General features: G+C 41.1%; 1 protein-coding gene across 11 annotated transcripts in view; it reads left to right on the top strand.

Annotated features, from left to right (window-relative positions):
- The window catches only part of LOC105476274 (coiled-coil domain containing 15), a 97,651-nt gene extending 83,198 nt beyond the window's left edge, over nt 1-14,453 (top strand). For 5 of the 11 annotated variants that reach the window (XM_071075996.1, XM_071075998.1, XM_071075994.1 and 2 more), the window contains 3 exons: nt 12,089-12,265; nt 12,582-12,730; nt 14,223-14,453. In XM_071075996.1, coding sequence (XP_070932097.1) covers nt 12,089-12,265; nt 12,582-12,730; nt 14,223-14,344 — 448 coding nt within the window. In that variant the 3' untranslated portion in view covers nt 14,345-14,453. Of the gene's footprint in view, nt 1-3,519; nt 4,070-4,713; nt 4,801-6,101; nt 6,228-8,844; nt 8,937-9,588; nt 9,635-12,088; nt 12,266-12,581; nt 12,731-14,222 lie in introns of those variants that run through there. The other 6 variants (XR_011611243.1, XR_011611244.1, XR_011611245.1 and 3 more) reach the window with 6 other exon arrangements.
- Nucleotides 14,454-15,045: the final 592 nt, after the last annotated feature.

Consider the following 15,045-nt stretch of genomic DNA (forward strand, 5'->3'; position numbering starts at 1 on the left):
ATCTTTCAGAGCAATGGGCTCCCCTCTGGCCCAGGGTAGGTCCACAGATCTTGTCTAAGGGCCAAGGCCTAGAATCGGGAACCCCAAGAGTCGATTTAAGGCTCTTCCCCACTGTGGCTGAGCTGGTACCTGAGCTCAAGATAAAGTCCTTTTACCTCTTTCCTCTTCTTTTCTCATATAGAAGGGGATCGCTCCTTGTAGCCACCACAGTTGTGAATGTGTGCTGGGTCACGCCTGATTATTCAGGGCCCAAGGGCTCTTTAGTCAGCAGGTGATGAATCCTGCTAGTACTGGGTTCTTCTCTTCAAGGCTGCATGTTACCTTCTGGTCTAGAGTCTGTCTAGAAATATCATCCAGGAGTTATGTCAGGCCTGGAATGGAGGCCTGACAATGCCCAGTGCCCTATCCTATTGTGGCTTAGCTGGTATCCAAGTTGCAAGACAAAGTCCTCTTTACTCTTTTCTCTTCTCTCCTCAAGCAAAGATAGGGTTCTATTTTGGAGCTGTGAGCTATGCTGCCTGGGGTTGGGGGAGGGGTGGCACCTGGACTCCCTTAGCTACCCCAGCTGGCATCTCACTAGCTGGCTTTGAGCCCTGAACAGCAATAGTACTTGCCCAAGAATTGTAGTTTTTGTGACCTACACAGCCTTTCAAGTTTGTTTAGGACCCCAGAGCACTTTAGCCTGTGGTGGTGAGGTGTGCTGAAACTGAAATTCCAACCACCTTGATGGACAATTCCTCTCTGGCTGAGGCTGGTCTAAATGCACCTTCTTTGGCCACCAACTGTGTTCTGCCTGGTGTTAGCAGCACTGTGTTCCATTACAGAGTCCCACAAATGCTCTACCTCCCGACCCCCAAGTGCATAGATTCTCCCTCTACGCCATGTGGTGTCTGTCGGGGAATGAGGAAGGAGTAGTGTAGGTAATTCAAGACTGTCTTTCCTACCCTCTTCAGTGCTTCTTTCGGCAATATGAAGTTAAAACCAGGTTCTGTGATTGCTCACCCGATTTTTGGTCCTTTGGAAGATGCTTTTTATGTAGATAGTTTTAAAATTTGGTGTTCCTTTGGGGAGGATGATTGGTGGAGGCTTCTATTTGGCTATCTTGCCCTGCTTCCTCCACATCTGAAATTCTGTACCTGTTAAGCAACTCTTCTTACCTCCAGCTCCTGGTAACTACCGTTTTATGTTGTTTGTTTGTATTTATTTATTCTTTAAATTTTATTTTATTTCAGTAGCTGTTGGGGAACAGATGACTTTTGGTTACATGGATAAGTTCTTTAGTGATGATTTCTGAGATTTTGGTGCACCCATCACCCGAGCAATGTACCCTGTACCCAATATGTAGTCTTTTATTTCTCACCCCTTCCCACTCTTCCCCCAAAGCCCCAGAAGTCCATTCTATTATTCTTACGTCTTTGCATCCTCATAGCTTAGCTCCCACTTATAAGCGAGAACACACAATATTTGGTTTTCCATTCCTGAGTTACTTCACTTAGAATAATAACCTCCAACTCCATCCAAGTTGCTGCAAAAGCCATTATTTTATTTCATTTTATGGCTGAATAGTATTACATGGTATATATAAACACCACATTTTCTTTATCCACTCATTGGTTGATGGACATTTATGTTGGTTCCATATTTTTGCAGTTGCAAATTGTGCTTCTATAAATATGCCTGTACCGGTGTCTTTTTCATATAATGACTTCTTTTCCTTTGGGTAGATACCCAGTAGTGGGATTGCTGGATTGAATGGCATTTCTACTTTTAGTTCTTTAAGGAATCTTCATGATGTTTTCCATAGTGGTTGTACTAGTTTACATTCCTACTAGCAGAGTAAGTGTTCCCTTTTCACCACATCCATGCCACATCTATTTTGTTTTATTTTTAAAGTATGACCATTCTTGCAGGAGTAAAGTGATATCTCATTGTGGTTTTAATATGCATTTCCCTGATAAGTAATGATGCTGAGCATTTTTTCATATGTTTGATGGCTGTTTGAATATCTTCTTTTGAGAATTTCAAATTCATGTCCTTTGCCCACTTTTCAATGGGATTATTTGTTTTTTTTCTTACTGATTTGAGTTCTTTGTAGATTCTGGATATTAGTCCTTTGTTGGATGCACAGTTTGCAATTATTTTCTCCCACTCTGTGGGTTGTCTGTTTGCTCTGCTAATTATTTCTTTTGCTGTGTAGAATCTTTTTAGTTTAATTAGGTACTGTATATTTATTTTTGTTTTTGCTGCATTTGCTTTTGGGTTCTTAGCCATGAATTCTTTGCCTAAGCCAATGTCTAGAACAGTTCTTTTGATGTTATCTTTTAAAATTTTTATAGTTTCAGGTCTTAGATTTAAGTCTTTGGTCCATCTTGAGTTGATTTTTTATAAGCTGAGAGATGAGGATCCAGTTTTATTCTTCTACATGTGGCTTGCCAGTTATTCCAATACCATTTACTGAATAGGGTGTCCTTACCCTATTCAGTTGGCTGTAAGTATTCAACTTTATTTCTAGGTTCTCTAATTTGTTCCATTGGTCTATGTGCCTGTACCATGTATGTACTACAGGTACTAAGTATGTACGCATACTATGCTGCTTTGGTATCTATAGTCTTGTATAGTTTGAAATTGAATAATGTGATGCCTCCAGGTTTGTTCTATTTTCTTAGTATTGCTTGGTCTATGTGGGCTCCTTTTTTGTTTTCGTATGAATGTCAGCATTCTTTTTTTCTATTTCTGTGAAGAATGATGGTGGTATTTTGATGGGAATTGCATTGAATCTGTAGGTGGCTTTTGGCAGTATCATCATTTTAACAATGTTGATTCTACCTATCCATGAGGATGGGATGTGTTTCCATTTGTTTATGTCATCTATGATTTCTTTCAGCAGTGTTTTATAGTTTTTCTTGTAGAGATCTTTCACCCCTTTAGTTAAGTATATTCCTAAGGCTGGTGTTTGTTTGTTTGTTTGTTTGCCGCTGTTGTGAAAGGGATGGAGTTCTTGATTTGATTCTCAGCTTGGTCATTGTCGGTGTATAGCACTACATTGATTTTATATCCTGAAACTTTACTGAGTTCATTTATCAGTTCTAGGAGCTTTTTGGATGAGTCTTTAGGGTTTTCTAGATATATGATCATATAATCAGCAAACAGTGACAGTTTGACTTCTTCAAGTTTAGATGTTATTTCTTTCTCTTGTCCGATTGCTCTGGCTAGGACCCATTTCATTTTCTAATTCTATGAATTTGACTACTGTGTTAGGGTTCTCTAGAGGGACGGAACTGATGGAATAGATAAGTATATATAAGGGGGAGTTTATTAAGTATTAACTCACATGATCACAAGGTCCCACAATAGGCCATCTGCAGGCTGAAGAGCAAGAACAACCACTCTGAGTCCCAAAACAAAAGAACCTGGAGTCCGATGTTTGAAGGCAGGAAGCATTCAGCACACAAGAAGGATACAGTCTGGAAGGCTAGGCTGGTCTTTCTTTTTATGTTTTTCTGTCTGCTTATATTCTAGCCTTGCTGGCAGCTGATGAGATTTTTGCCAACCCGGAGTAAGAGTGGCTCTGCCTTTCCCAGCCCACTGACTCAAATGTTAATCTCCTTTGGCAACACCCTCACAGACAGACCCAGGATCAATACTTTGTATCCTTCAATCCAAGCAAGCTGACAGTATTGACCATCACAAGTCTACCCCTTGTCAACTTGAGCCCATACACATCTCCTGAGATCATACATAATCTTCAAATAAAGACAAAAATAAGATCCTAATTATGCCTAGCTTCAACTATTCTTCATACAACCGGAAACACACAAATCCCCAACCAAAATACTATTACATAAAGTTAACAATACTTAAATGCTGATGTGAAATCAATAAATCTATGTCACATGATAAAGGAGAGAGGAAATAAAATGAAGATATTTTATTAGTACAGGTGTATACTTGCACAAACATGTTTTTAACAAAAGAAGGAGGAAATACTCATGACAGTTGCAGTCCTTGTTTCTGCACTGGTCACATGATTGTAGCTGGTATGATGACCACCTTCTTCTACTTGCCTTCAGCAAGCACCTCAGAGGGTCTTGGTTTTTTCCTGGTGGAGTGACCCAAACCTTCACTCCTGAAGGGTCTGGGTCATTTGTAGTCCTGCCTGGATTGGGCTGTTGTAGTTTCCCATTGACCTTAATCACAGGGCATGGTAATACTAAGAGACGCCCTAATAGACCTCCTGTATTCCATGCATACTCCTTACCTCTGTTGAGGAGTAGTAGACTGATTTCATCTCGAAAGTCCAGGTCGGTCACCCCAGCCAACACTGTATCTCCCTTTTTAGCCTATTGACTTAAAGGCAGGAGGAGCCCAAAGTGTCCAGGTAGCCAGGTTAACTTCCAGTTGATTGTGTCTCCTGATGGCAGCATTCCTCTGGAAGTAAGACCTCTAGGCCAGCAGAATGTAATATCGTGGGAACAGGAAGCAAAAATTTTGCTAGTGGATCACTAGGGGTGATGGTGAGTGGTGCCACCTCCACCCCTTGATTCCTGGACCCATTAATCCTGGCTATGGGAGGAAGAGTACCATATATTGGAAGCTGATTCAGAGCATACACAGCCTTCTGGAGAACTTTGCCCCAGCCCTGTAAAGTATTGTCACCTAGTTGGCATTGTAATTGTGACTTCAAAAGGACATCCCATCATTCTATCAATCCAGCTGCTTCAGGATGATGGGAACTGATAAAACCAGTAAATTCCATGAGCAGAAGCCCACTGCTGCACTTCTTCAGCTGTAAAGTCAGAGGTAATGCTGTGTAGAATACCATGACGGTGGATAAGGCATTCTGTGAGTACACAGATGGTAGTCTTGGCAGAAGCATTGCGTGCAGAATAGGCAAACCCATATCTGGAGTCAGTGTCTATTCCAGTGAAGACAAACCTCTGCCCTTTACATGATGGAAGAGGTCCAGTATAATCAACCTGCCACCAGATAGCTGGCTGATCACCCTGAGGAATGGTGCCATATTGAGGGCTCAGTGTTTCTCTCTTCTGCTGGCAAAGTGGACGCTCAGCAGTGGCTGTAGCCAGGTCAGCCTTGGTGAATGGCAGTCCATGTTGCTGAGCCCATGTGTAACCTCCATCCCTGCCACCATGGCTACTTTGTTCATGGGCCCATTGGGTGATGATGGGTGGCTGGGGAAAGAGGGTGAGTGATGTCCACAGAATGGGTCATCCTATCCACTTCATTATTAAGATCCTTCTCTACTGAGTTCACCTGTTGGTGAGCACTCTCATGGGATACAAATATCTTCACAGTTTTTTACCCCTCAGAGAGGTCCATTCACATAACTCTTCCCCAGATTTCTTTGTCACCAGTTTTTCAATCATGCTTCTTTCAAGTCCCTGACCATCCAGTCAAACCATTGGCTACAGCCGATGAGTCAGTATATAATGGCACATCTGGCCATTTCTCCTTCCATGCAAAGTGCACAACCAGGTGCACTACTCGAAGTTCTGCCCACTGGGAAGATTTCCCTTCACTGCTGTCCTTCAGGGATGTCCTGGAAAGGGACTGAGGTTCTGCAGCTGTCCACTTTCGGGTGATGCCTGCATATTGCGCGGAACCATCTGTGAACCAGTCCCTAGTCTTCTTTTCCTCTGCCAGTTGATCATAGGGAACTCCCCAAGAGGCCATTGGTGCAGGCTGGGGGAGAGAAGGCAGGGTGGCAGGAATGGAGACCATGGGCATTTGAGCCACTTCCTCATGCAACTTACTTGTGCCTTCAGGACCTGCCCAAGCCTGATCACGTATATACCACTTCCATTTGATGATGGACTGCTGCTTTGTATGACCTGCTTTATGGCAGATGGGTCATAAAGCACCCACTTCATGATAGGTAGTTCAGGTCACATGGTAACTTGATGATCCTTCAGTTTTCACCAAAGCCCAGTAACAGGCTAGGAGCTGTCTCTCAAAAGGAGAGTAGTTATCTGCAGAAGATGGCAGGGCCTTGCTCCAAAATCCTAGAGGCCTGTACTGTGTTTCACCTATGGGGGCCTGCCAAAGGCTCCAAACAGCATCCTTATCTGCCTCTGACACCTCAGGCACCATTGGATCTGCTGAGTCATATGCCCCAAGTGCAGAGCAGCTTGCCCAGCAGCCTGGACCTGTTGTAGAGCCTTCTGTTCTGGATCCCACTCTAAACTGGCAGCCTTTCAGGTCACTTGAAAGTAAGTATTAACTCACATGATCACAAGGTCCCACAGTAGGCCATCTGCAGGCTGAGGAGCAAGGAGAGCCAGTCTGGGTTAACACACCTAAATGAGGAATGTGTCGATACCAAAATCCAAATCGGCCCACTAGGCATTGTGTCTCTTTTGTGATTGTAGGAAGGAATATCTTGACAGGCCCCACGCCACTGGACCCCTAGACATTTTACTGAGGTAGAAGTTCCCTGAATTTTAGTCAGATTTATTTCCCATCCTCTGGCATGTAAATGTCTCACCAATAAATTCAGTGTGTTTGCTACTTCTCGCTCACTGGATCTAATCAGCGTAATGTCATCAATGTAGTGGACCAGCGTGGTATCTTGTGGAAGTAGAAAGTGATCAAGATCTCTCTGAATAAGATTATGACAAAGCCAGAGAGCTAATACACCCCTGAGGTAGGACAGTAAAGGTATATTGCTGGCCTTGCCAGCTGAAGGCAAGTTGCTTCTGATGGACCTTACGGACAGGAATGGAGAAAAAGGCATTTGCCAAGTCAATGGCTACATACCAGGTACCAGGAGATGTGTTAATTTGCTCAAGCAATGAAACCACGTCTGGTACAGCAGCTGCAATTGGGGTCACCACTTGGTTAAACTTATGATAATCCACTGTCATTCTCCAGGATCCATTGTCTTCTGCACAGGACAAATGGGAGAGTTGAATGAGGATGTGGTGGGAATCACCAACCCTGCATCTTTCGAGTCCTTGATCATGGCACGAATTGCTGCAATCCCTCCAGGGATGCAATATTGTTTTTGATATACTATTTTCTAGGTAGAGGCAGCTCTAATGGCTTCCGTTTGGCCTTTCCCACTATAATAGCCCTTACCCTACCAATCAGCCAATGTGGGGGTTCTGCCTGCTGCTGAGTATGTCTGTGCCAATTATACATTCTGGCACTGGGAAAATGACCACAGGATGAGTCTGGGGACTCACTAGACCCACTGTAAGTCAGACCTGAGCTAAAACTCCATTAATTACCTGACCTCCATAAGCCCCTTCTTTAACTGGAGGACCACAATGACGTTTTGGGTCCCCTGGATTCAGTGTCAGCTCAGAGCCAATGTCCAGTAGTCCCCGGAACGTCTGATCATTTCCCTTTCCCCAGTGCACAGTTACCCCGGTGAAAGGCCAGAGGTCTCCTTGGGAAAGGATGGGAGAAAGATTCACTGCATAAATTGTCGGTAATGTAGTGGGGTCCTTCCTCAAGGGTACCGGCCTCGCCTTTATTCAAGGGACTCTGGGTCTGTAAACTGGCTTAAGTCTGGAAATTGATTGAGGGGCCATGATTCTCTGTTTTTATACTTCAAATTAATCTTTTGTCCATTTGACATAGAAGTTTTCTGCTTATATAAATTAAGTAGGAATGCAGTAGGCTTCCTGTCAGTTTCACTTCTAGGAACACCATGAGTAATTAGCCAATGCCAGAGCTCTACATAAGTCAGACTATTCTAATTGCCACTTTGCCTCTGCTGTCTATTACAGTAGCTACACCCACGTTGCCTTTGATGATTGAGTGCTGCCACTTGGCCCCTGCCACTTTGGAATCCAATTATTCCCATTGTATTTAAATTTTGTAGTTAAGTGACTGTGGTTCCCACTGTTAGATCTGACATACAGAGAAGAGCAATTACAGGACTCTTCAAAGATGTAGGTGCTGCCCTTACAAATCTGTTTCGCAAGACATTGGTCAAGGTTATATCTTCTGGACCCTCCCAGTTGGGATGAGTAGGTCTAAAGTGACTAATCCACTCCATCATCTCAATCTCCCTAAGCCTTTGGATCCCTTCCTGTACGTTAAACCAAGGGAGATCAGGCATTTCCAGCTCACTCACAGTGGGCCATCTTTTACTCCATATTTCAGCCAACCAAGCAAATAAGCTATTAGAACCTTTTTTAACTCTCTGAGCTGCAACATTAAACGCAGAGTCCCTACTTAGTGGGCGAGCCCAAATCAATAAATTCAGCCTGATGCAACTCTATGTTTCTTCCACCATTATCCCACACCCTTAATATCCATTCCCGTGCCTGCTCTCCAGATTTCTGTTTACATAAATTAGAAAACTCAAGCAGTTCTTTTCGAGTGTAGCACACTTCTTCATGGGTCACACTCTCAACTTGACCTCTAAGGGCCCACCGGGACTTTAATCCAGTTATAGGTCTAGAAACAAACAGGATTTTGGGGGTGGCTCCTGAGGAGAATCAACATTATCTTGCCTGGCAACTGCCTCAGGGGAGGCCATCACTGTTGCCTCATGCATCACAGGGTTTATCTCCTCAGACAAAGGTGGAAATGCTGATGGCAGCATGGGTTGGGGAGGGGATGTTGCCACTATCCTTGGGGATGGGGAAGCTGTTTCTTCTGGCAAAAAAGGTTCATCAGAGTTTACAGTCTCAGTGTCCCCAGTGTCATCAGGGTCCTCCCACATGTCCCCATTCTGAGTTGCAGGGTCCCATTCTTTTCCAATCAATGCCTTCACTTTAACAGTAGACACCAGTCAAGGCTGTGCCTGCAACTTTCATTGCAGGTCAGCCACTTGCATGATAAGAGCTTATGTCTGATTTTCCACAATTTCAGGTCTTTCTCTACAGGTGATAAGACTCTTACTCAGGGCAATCTTAGAAGATTTGAGGCTCAGTATCTGCTTCTGAAGTCAGGAGTTAGAATCCGTGAGTTCATCATTTTCTTTCATCACTTTGTCCGGTGAACTTAGGAGTAGCCAACCAACTTCATTATGTTCCTTGATGCTCCACATATGGTCAAAGGTATTTTATATATAGAGTCACTAAACTCCTTGCCTCTCACGAGCGATGAATTGCGAATGTCAAATGGATTTATTTGACATAACTCTTTACACAGTTCACGCCAAGGACTATCAGTGTTCTTCATACTATTAGAAGTAGAGTCCTTAGCATTTTTGGGTTTCATCATATTAAGTAGCCAACTGCAGAAACCCCCAAACCAACAAAAGAACTCCATCTTTAATACTCTGTTCCTCTGGAACCACTCCTGGTACCTAAATCTATATTAGTCAGGGTTCTTTAGAGGGACAGAACTAATGGAGTGTGTGTGTGTGTGTGTGTGTGCGCGCGCGCACACGCACGCAAAAGGAGTTTATTAAGTATTAACTCACATGACCACAAGGTCCCACAATAGGCCATCTGCAGGCTGAGGAGCAAGGAGAGCCAGTCCCAGTTCCAAAACTAAAGAACTTGGAGTCCAATGTTCAAGAGCAGGAAGCATCCAGCATGGGAGAAAGATGTAGGCTGGGAGGCTAGGCCAGTCTCTCTTTTCACATTTTTCTGCTTGCTTGTATTCTAGCCTTGCTGGCAGCTGATTAGATTGTGCCCACTGAGGTTAAGGTGAGTCTGCCTTTCCTAGCCCACTGACTCAAATGGTAATCTCCTTTGGCAATGCCCTCACAGACACACCCAGGATCAATACTTTGTATCCTTCAATCCAGTCAAGCTGACACTCAGTATTAACCATCACAGCTACTTTAGACCTTCATGTGAGTAGAATTATACATTATTTGTCTTTTTGTAACTGGCTTATTTCACTTAGTATTGTGTCCTTAAGGCTCATCCATGTTGTTTAATGTGACACAGTTTTATTTTTAAGGCTAAATAATATTCCATTTTATGTATAGAATATATTTTGTTTATTCATCCATCAGTGGACATTTGGACTGATTCTGCCTCTTACCTATTAAGAATTAGCACTGTTAGGAACATGTGTGTACAGACATCTCTTGGAGACTCTTGCTTTCTTTTGAATATGTACCCAGAAGTAAGATTATATGGTGGCTGTGTTTATAGTTTTTTACGGAACGTCTATGCTATTTTCCATAGGGGTTATACCATTTTATAGCTCCAACAACAGTGTACAAGGCTTTCAATTTCTCACATCCTCACCAACACCTGTTATTTTTTATTTTTTTGATAGTAAGTATCCTATTGGGTGTGAGGTGATCATTTCATTGTGGTTTCAGTTTGCCTTTTTCTGATGATTAGTGATGTTGAGCATCTTTTCGTATGCATGTTAGCCAATTTGTATATCATCTTTGGAGAAATGTTTATTCAAGTCCTTTGTCCATTTTTAATATGATTAGTTTGGTGTTATTTTGTACTCTTTTTGTCATTTCAGATTTTTTTTGTGTGTTTCACTTTGGATGGTTTCTATTGTTATGTTTTCAGATTTACTTCTGCAATATCTATGCTGGTAGTATTCCCATCCACTGTTTTTTAAATCTCGAATCATAGTCTTAAAATTGTAGTTTTCATCTTTAGAAGTTTGATTTGTCTTTTTTATATCCTAACATTTGGAACATATAAAATATATTTGTAGTAACTACTTTAGTGTTTTTCTCTGCTAATTCTAACAACTGTGTCAGTTCTAGGTCGTTTTGATTGATTATTCTCCTGATTGTGAGTTGTGTTTTTCTGCCTCTTTGTGTTCTTAATAATCTTTGGTTGGATGCCCAATGTTGTGAGTTTTACCATGTTAGTTGCTGGATGTCTTTACATTCTTGAACCTGGTTTTGGCATACAGTCAAGTTCATTTGAGGACTTGCTTTTATAACTTGTCAGGTGAGTCTGGTGCAGTACTCAGTCTAGGATTAGTTTTTATTCCCTACTGCTCAGATAAGATCATTCTGAATACTCTACCTAATGTTCTGTGAAATACAAGTTTTTCAAGTTTGATTGGTGGAAATAAGGACCAATTATTCCTGGAGCTATGTGGACTCTAGTCACTGTTCTCTTTTATTTTGGATGGTTCTCTCCCTAGCCTCAGGTTATTTCACCGCATACATACACCAATCAGTGCTCTGCTGTGTACCAGGAGACTCTCTGTTCATCTCTGGGATGCTGTGTCTGGGCAACTTTCTTCTCTCTGGTACTTTGTCCTGTGAACTCTAATTGCCTTTGTCTCCCTGCACTCTTAACTCCATCTCTTCAATTCATAGAGCCCATCAGACTTCACTTCAATTTCCCTGCCCTGCGCCACTGCCTGGAACCTTCCAAGGCAGTAATCTCTGGCAGTTATAGGGTTTACTTCACTTGTTTCCCGTCTGTCAAAGAGCAGTGTCATTTGTTACCTGGTGTCCAATGTCTTGAAAACCATCATTTCTTGTATTTGTTTGATTTGTGTACTTTTTAAAACTTTTAAAATTTTTTTGGTGGCTTAAGATTGGAGGGCAAATGTGGTTCCTGTTACTCTGTTTTGGTCAGAAGCAGATTTGGTCAGAAGCAGAAGCCCTGTTTACTTGTAGTTTTAATCTGAAAAGACTGTTGTGCTCCATTCTTACAGAAAAACTTTTTTTTTTTGAGATAGAAGTCTTGCTCTGTCGCTCAGGCTGGAGTGCAGTGGTGCAATTTCAGCTCACTGCAACCTCTGCCTGCTGGGTTCAAGTGATCCTCCAGCCTCAGCCTCCTGAGTAGCTGGGATTACAGGTCCGTGCCACCACTGCCTGGCTAATTTTTGTATTTTTAGTAGAGATGGGTTTTCACCATGTTGGCCAGGCTGATCTGGAATTCCTGGCCTCATGTTATCCATCTGCCTTGGCCTCTCAAAGTGCTGGGATTACAGGCATGAGCCACCACACCTAGCCTGGAAAAACTCTTCTAATAGTAGCTATTGCTCATTTCTCTTTGAGAGGAGATAAAGCAGCCAGCAGAAATTTTTGAAGATATCCTTGGGATATTAAACTGATTTCCTGACTCCTTAGTTTCTGGGAATTTCTTGAGTTATTTGGATAAAGAAGCTAATTTTAAATAATAATTTTAGGAAATTCCTAACCATGTTATGATTTTATTCTCAGAATTAAGAAAAAGAGAGAGCAAGAACGTTATGCTGAAGAGCAGAGGATCCTAAGAATGAACTTTCATGAAGATCCATATTCAGGAGAGAAAATGAGTGAGATATTAGCCCAGTTACAACTTGAAGAAATAAAAGGAGCCAGAGAAAAACAACAACAGAGAGAAAAAGAATACCTGAGGTAATTTGAAAAAGTCTTCATGATATTCTGGCTCTAGAGGAGACTTGGTAGAAAGTCATTGTTCTCATTTTCCTTAGAAGAGAATTGATTGTGTCTTTTCATACTTTTCCTCATTTAGGAGTTCATAACTTAACCAAATTTTTTGATTGCCTAATACTTCTTGGGTGTAGCCCTGCATTTTTCCCAGTACAAAGAGGAAATATCAAGGCTCAGAGATAGAAATAGATTTAACAGTTAAAGCTGGCTGTAAAGTCAGGATTCATGCTCACTTTCTTTCTAGTAGTTCACTTTGCCTGATCATACTTTATTTTTACAGATATGTAGAAGCTTTACGAGCCCAAATCCAGGAGAAAATGCAGCTGTATAATATTACTTTACCTCCACTATGTTGTTGTGGTCCTGATTTTTGGGATGCTCATCCTGATACCTGTGCCAACAACTGTATTTTCTATAAAAACCACAGGGGTAAGTTTCTTGAAGGAATAGTCAGGGCCTAATGGCAATAAGAAAAATCAATAAGAGTAGTGGTAGTAGTAATTTACCATTTATTGAGTGCTTACTATGTGTCAGAGACTGTTATAAACCCTTTTTAAAATAACTATATGAGGCAATGAAAAAATTATAATGAGTTATATTTCTCTTGGAGATCTGTTATCTTCTTGTCTCCATTTATGCTGGGGAAATATTTTCAGCTCATTCTACTGTAGAAGGACTTCAGTTCCAGGTCCTTTAACTGAAGACTATTAGAATTTGCCTTTTATGTAAGTTAGGACTCTATCCAGTTGAATTCCCTATTACCCAAATACTTTAATGGTATGTAACATGGATGTATTACCATGTATATCCACATTAGATTGCTGGTTCTGCCAGGAGGGACTGAGGAAAATAAGAAACAGTATAAACTCTATCAGGAGCATCCCAGGTAGAGAAAACTTAGTCCTTCATATTGTCTTTAATATTTCTATTTCCTATGCATCCTTAAATACATTGATTTATATAGTGTAAAGATTATGTAGCCCTCATGTATACACTAGGAATACTGCCAGTATATATATTCCTAGTGCTTCATCTGTATGATATGAGTTTCTTACCAGCTTTATTTTAAAAAACACAAATCTAATTATGCCATTTCCCTATTCTAAAACCTCTAGGGCTCCCCATTGCGGTATAAGATGCATGGCATATTTGGTGTATTTTCTCTCTGGCTCTGGGCCCTACTCCAGCCTTATCAAAGTTGCTATTCCCAGTATGTGCCATATTATTCACTCCTTTTGCACCTGACACACTCAGTTCTCTGTGTTATTTCCTTTACTCTTGTTATTTCTTCAAAACTCATCTTAAGTGTTACCACTTCTGGGAGTCTTCCATCCTGTCCTAGGTAGTTGTACATTCATTCCCAGCTTCATTCTATGATGACATTTTTTTTTTTTTTTCGAGACAGTCTTGCTCTGTCATCCAGGCCAGAGTGCAGTGGCACGATCTCAGCTCACTGCAACCTCTGCCTCCTGGTTCAAGTGCCTTAGCCTACCAAATATCTGGGATTACAGGTTTGCGCCACCACATCCAGCTAGTTTTTGTATTTTTAGTAGATATGAGGTTTTGCCATGTTGGCCAGGCTGATCTCGAACTCCTGACCTCAAGTGATTCGCCTGCCTCAGCCTCCCAAAGTGCTGGAATTACAGGTGTGAGCCACTGTGCCTGGCCTATGATAACATTTTGTATATACCTCTGGTTTGGAAGTATTACATGGCAACTTAATTATTTTTGTGTCCATACTCTTTATTATCTTTTCTGTCCTCACAGAGTGCTTGTCATATAGTAAGTACTCAATAAATATTTATTCGATAGATAGTTACTTGTAAGACTCTTGGTAGAGAAGCAGTACTAATAAGATGGAGGCTGGTAGAGTTGTTTAGAATTTGACTTTATTCATTGCTGTGCAAACCTTTTTTTGCAGCATATACTCGGGCACTACATTCATTCATCAATTCCTGTGATGTCCCTGGGGGTAATTCAGCTCTTCGAGTCGCAATTCATAATTTTGCTTCTGCACACAGGCGGACTTTGAAAAATCTATAATAAGAATCTGAAACTAACTGGTAGTATTTTGGCTTTTACTTAAAATCAGCCCTGAGAGATTATTTAAGAAAAGCTGTTCAAGTTATAAAATATATACTCTGGAAAGAAATACTGTCTCATGTAATAACTGTCTTTATAATTAGATTGTAATCATTGTTTTAATCTGCCTTGGAACCAAGATTGAAAGCTGACTTACTTGTCTCTTCTTTCTTGTGAACCATATGGAGCCTATTATTTTAAAATATGATCAGACAAGTAAGGCTTCTCTTACTTTGCTCTGCTCTGATCAGAGAGCTCATGTGAAATCTTTGAGATTCTCTCATTTATCATCTTTCTAAAACTGTGTTTTTGAGCTTGACAATACTGAAAATGTCTGGATGAAGCAGAAAAGAAAGTGATGAAATGTGTTTCTGAACATCAGTGGCCATCTATATTGCCATTACCTTTTCTAGATGTATATAAGAATTCAAGATTATAAGAATTTAAATTTGTTGCACTTTTTTTTCTCAAAATTTTTTCTCTTGTTTTTAAAAATATATTGCCTCTTTCCCCATTCAGTGACACTAGACATAGGAATTTTTAATTGTGTAATTTTCTGTTGCAGAAAAGGTAAATAAATCCTTTGTCTTTTGAATATCCTCTATGTGAAATAATTGTGAGTGACATTTGAAAAAGTGAATCTCAAGTCAAAGTGAGTAAAT

The sequence above is a fragment of the Macaca nemestrina genome, chromosome 12, assembly GCF_043159975.1.
Source record: "Macaca nemestrina isolate mMacNem1 chromosome 12, mMacNem.hap1, whole genome shotgun sequence".
In the NCBI taxonomy this organism is placed as follows: domain Eukaryota; kingdom Metazoa; phylum Chordata; class Mammalia; order Primates; family Cercopithecidae; genus Macaca; species Macaca nemestrina.